Source organism: Calliphora vicina, chromosome 4, assembly GCF_958450345.1.
Source record: "Calliphora vicina chromosome 4, idCalVici1.1, whole genome shotgun sequence".
In the NCBI taxonomy this organism is placed as follows: domain Eukaryota; kingdom Metazoa; phylum Arthropoda; class Insecta; order Diptera; family Calliphoridae; genus Calliphora; species Calliphora vicina.
Genome location: NC_088783.1, coordinates 62,919,951 through 62,924,228, shown reverse-complemented (window position 1 = coordinate 62,924,228; position 4,278 = coordinate 62,919,951). Strand labels below are relative to the sequence as shown.

General features: G+C 44.3%; 1 protein-coding gene across 1 annotated transcript; it reads left to right on the top strand.

Annotated features, from left to right (window-relative positions):
• The first annotated feature begins 657 nt into the window (after positions 1 to 657).
• On the top strand, positions 658 to 3,355 carry LOC135957753 (uncharacterized). Its single transcript, XM_065508548.1, has 2 exons — positions 658 to 794; positions 890 to 3,355. Exons 1-2 carry the CDS (start codon positions 659 to 661, stop codon positions 3,154 to 3,156), a joined length of 2,403 nt encoding a protein of 800 aa, XP_065364620.1. The 5' UTR covers position 658; the 3' UTR covers positions 3,157 to 3,355.
• Positions 3,356 to 4,278: the final 923 nt, after the last annotated feature.

Genomic DNA, 4,278 nt, shown 5'->3' with positions numbered 1-4,278 from the left:
TAATGTGTGAAAAATACAAATAGAATATTAATGATTGGATCTGACTGACTCCACACAGACGGCTACGATAATTTAACTTGCTAATATATATTATTCTCAGTGTTGAGGTGATTTTTAATTATTACTAAGTATTATTTAGTAATTTAATACTATGAGTACAATTTTGTTCATTAGTTCATTACTGTATGATGTTATTATTATTTTTTTTCTTGTTTTACTGATTGCTGAACATTTTTTTTTAGATGCTGCCCCTAACAATGAGAATCGTGTTCGATTACAAATCTCAGTGAAAAAAGAAAAAAATGTTTGTTATTTTTAATAACGTATTTTCCCATCTTTCTATGCAAAAAATGTGTTGTATTAGAAAAAAAGTTACAAAAACAGCGAAGGTGTTGTAACTAAAATTAGCACAATGTAGAAAAAAATAGCAGAAATTTAATGAAACAAAAAACTACATTGCATTGTAAGGGGTCATTCACAATGCAGCAAAAAGGGATGGCTAGATTTTTCAATATATTCTATTAAATATTAGAATTCTTGATGGGAAATAAAACAAAAAGGTATTGGAAAAAAAAAGTTGCAAATTAAAACTCAACTCTTAACGACTAGTATAAATGCAAATTGTAAATGGTTTGTTAAAATCAATTGTATTTTTAACATGACACGAACGAGAAGTAGTTGTAGTAATAGACCGTTTAGCAGCACAATGTCCTCCATTAACTGGAGGAACCAAAGGAATTTCCTAAAAGCAGCCACAGTTTTACTAGTGATTAGCAGCAATCAGTTGGGCGTTGGTAAGTGTTCACTATACAGTGTGATTGATGCACAAGGAATTTTCTAGTTAAATAGCGGCGTCAATTTTGTAATGGATTTTAATTAAATTTTGCAGTACTGGCTGGTGGTTATGGTGGCTATGGAGGCGGTGGTGGCGGAGGTTTAGCTGGCAGTTCGGCATCGGCAAGTGCTAGTAGTTTTTCTTCAAGTGGTGCAGGTGGCTGGAGTGGGGGTGCTGGTGGCGGTGGAGGCAATCCATTTTTGCCTGGTGGTGGCCATGATGGAGCTGTGGTTTCGATACGCAAGGATGTGAATTTGAATAATCTTAAACATGGCATAAGTGGAGTATTGGGTGGCATTTTGGATGGTGTTGGCAAGTTACATGGTGCTGCAGCAAGTGCTGGTGGTGGAGGAGGTGGATTATTTTTGGGCGGCGGAGGAGGAGGTGGTGGATTTGGCGGCGGTGGAGGAGGAGGAGGTGGTGGTGGATTTGGAGGCGGTGGTGGTAAACCTGGAAATCCGTTTTTAGGCGGCCGCAAGCCTGGTGGTGGCGGTTCTGGGAAACCTCCTGTTTACCCTGGTGGTGGTTCCGATGATTGGCATCCCGCTGATAATTCTGGTCCAAATAAACCCGTTCCACAACCTGATTTAACATATGTTCCACCACCACTACCATCATCGGGTAATGGTCTTGGTGGTCCAAGCGGTCCTGGTGGTTACGGAGGAGGTGGTGGTGGCGGTGCCGGTGCAGGAGGTGGTGCTGGAGGCGGTGCTGGTTCGGGTGGTTATGGCGGCAAAGGAGGTGCTGGAGGTTTCCCAGGTGGTCCTGGAAGTCCAGGCGGTCCAGGAGGCTACGGAGGAGGTGGTGGTGGCGGTGCAGGAGGAGGTGCTGGTTCGGGTGGTTATGGCGGCAAAGGAGGTGCTGGAGGTTTTCCAGGAAGTGCAGGCGGTCCAGGAAGTCCAGGCGGTCCAGGTGGCTACGGAGGAGGTGGTGGTGGCGGTGCCGGAGCAGGAGGTGGTGCTGGAGGCGGTGCTGGTTCGGGTGGTTATGGCGGCAAAGGAGGTGCTGGAGGTTATCCAGGGGGTCCTGGAAGTCCAGGCGGCCCTGGTGGATATGGAGGAGGTGGTGGTGGCGGTGCCGGTGCAGGAGGAGGTGCTGGAGGCGGTGCTGGTTATGGCGGAAAAGGAGGTGCTGGAGGATATCCTGGTGGTCCTGGAAGTCCTGGCGGCCCTGGAGGCTATGGAGGTTCAGGAGCTGGCGGTGGTGGAGGCGGAGGAGGAGGCGCTGGTGCAGGAGGTGGTTCTGGTACTTTTGGCGGTAAAGGAGGGGATGGAGGTTATGCAGGCGCACCTGGAAGTCCTGGCAGCTCAGGTGGATATGGTGGTTCAGGCGCTGGCGGTGGTGCTGGAGGAGGAGGTGGTGTCGGTGGTGGTGGAGGCTACGGAGGAGGTAGTGGTAGTCCGGGAAGTTCAGGTAGCCCCGGCGGTCCAGGAGGTCATGGTGGCGTAGGCGGATACGGTGGCTCTGGTGGAAATGGGGGTTCTGGTGGCCATGGTGGTGCCGGTGGAAATGGAGATTCTGGTGGTCACGGAGGTTCTGGTGGATATGGTGCAGGAGGTGGTGGTGGACTAGGAGGTGGTGCTGGTAATGGTGGCGGTTACGGTGGACCAGGGGGTAATGGAGGACCAGGAGGTCAAGGAGGACCCGGTGGTTATGGTGGCCCTGGAAATGCAGGAGGACCAGGAGGATATGGCGGTAATGGTGGTGGTGCCGGAGGCGGTGCTGGTGGTGGAGCAGGTGCTGGAGGACCCGGAGGCCATGGTGGATATGGCGGTTCTGGAGGAGCTGGTAAAGGTTATGGTGGATCAGGCAATGCCGGAGGTCAGGGTGGTCCAGGAAGTCCCGGTGGACCTGGTGGTCATGGCGGGTCAGGAGGTTCCGGTGCTGGAGGAGGTGGTGGAAAAGGTGCCGGTGGTGGTTATGGTGGTGGTCCCGGAAAATCAGGTGGTCCAGGAGGCAGTGGAGAGACAGGAGGTTTTGGTGCAGGTCCAGGAGGCGCTGGAGGTCATGGTGGCTTCGGAGGCTTGGGTTCTGGCGGTAAAGATTTCATTAGTTCGTTCATACCTGGTCTTGGCGGAGCTGGAGCTTTCAGCGGTGCTAGTGCATCTAGCTTTGCAGGAGCTGGTAGTGGTTCCTTCGGATTTGGTGGTCCTGCAGGATTTGGTGGAGGTTCCCCCGGTGGTGGTGGTGGTGGACATGACAGTGGCTGCACCAAATGTAGCGGTGGAGGTCCCGGTGGTCATGGCGGTGGCGGCTATGGCAAATCTGGTGCTTTTGCCAGTGCTTCAGCTTCATCCTCAGCGTATTCAAAAAGTTATTAAGCAAATTTTGATCTGATTTATTCTTAAGTTAAACATCATTAGCGCATTATGTTAAGAATACTTATTTTGTAAGATATAAATACCTAAATTTGTGTAAAAGTATGTTTGTAACTATAATTATATGTTTTATGTATATACTCATAGTTTTTGTAGATAATATCTTTTTGTACTTCCAATAAAAGTATTTTTTATAAATCGACATTCGTTCAGTTTTTTCAATAATACTTGACATATACATGTAGTGGAAAATCAATGGAAACAAAATCAATGTTTATACAGATGTAAGTTCATCATTATGTAAATTATATTTACTTTGATTTACTTTTAAGTTTATGGCAAGAAATTCGAATCTAGAGGAAATAATAGCTAATGCTCAAAAATTACAACAATTAATATATTCAGAAATTAATTATTATCAATGTAAATATTGAATATTCCAACTAAACATGTCCATTAACTACCTTTGACTTTTGTTAATGAGAAATTACTAGCCCCGAAGTTTTAGAGTAGGGATTTTTTTGCGCAATTATTAAACAGAAAACATTCTAATTTTGATGTGTTCGTGTCATTAAAAAATTCATATATTTTTTTTTTTATAAAATATGCATTCAGTCATTCATTTTCTACTAACAATAATATAAAAGTAACAAAAAAATTCACATATTAAAAACAAATGTTCTGCAACAGCAAATGAAATACAAAAAAAAATATGTATTTACAACAGGAAAATTATTTTTGCAATAATTTCCGATTTTTTATTTTTTTTCTTGATTCTCATTATTGTCATCCTACAACTACGGAAAGTAGGTTTAAAAAGTTAAAGTGCTGCATTTGAATGTGACGAATAAAATATACCCTTTTAAGAATTAACATTTTATTTTTAAAGTGCATTCATAATGGAAACGAAATTCCCTGATGTGTTTTTACTAAATTTGTACGCCTTCAATTTTTAAATATTTTGATATATTCAAATGATTAGTCAAAAATCATGCTGAGACAGGGACTGCTATGAAAATACAGGCGCAGTAGAAAATTGCAAAAATCAGTCCATGATTTCTCCCACTCCTCCTACAAATTTCTCCCCAGGGTATGGCTATATGGTACATACATGCTTATATAATA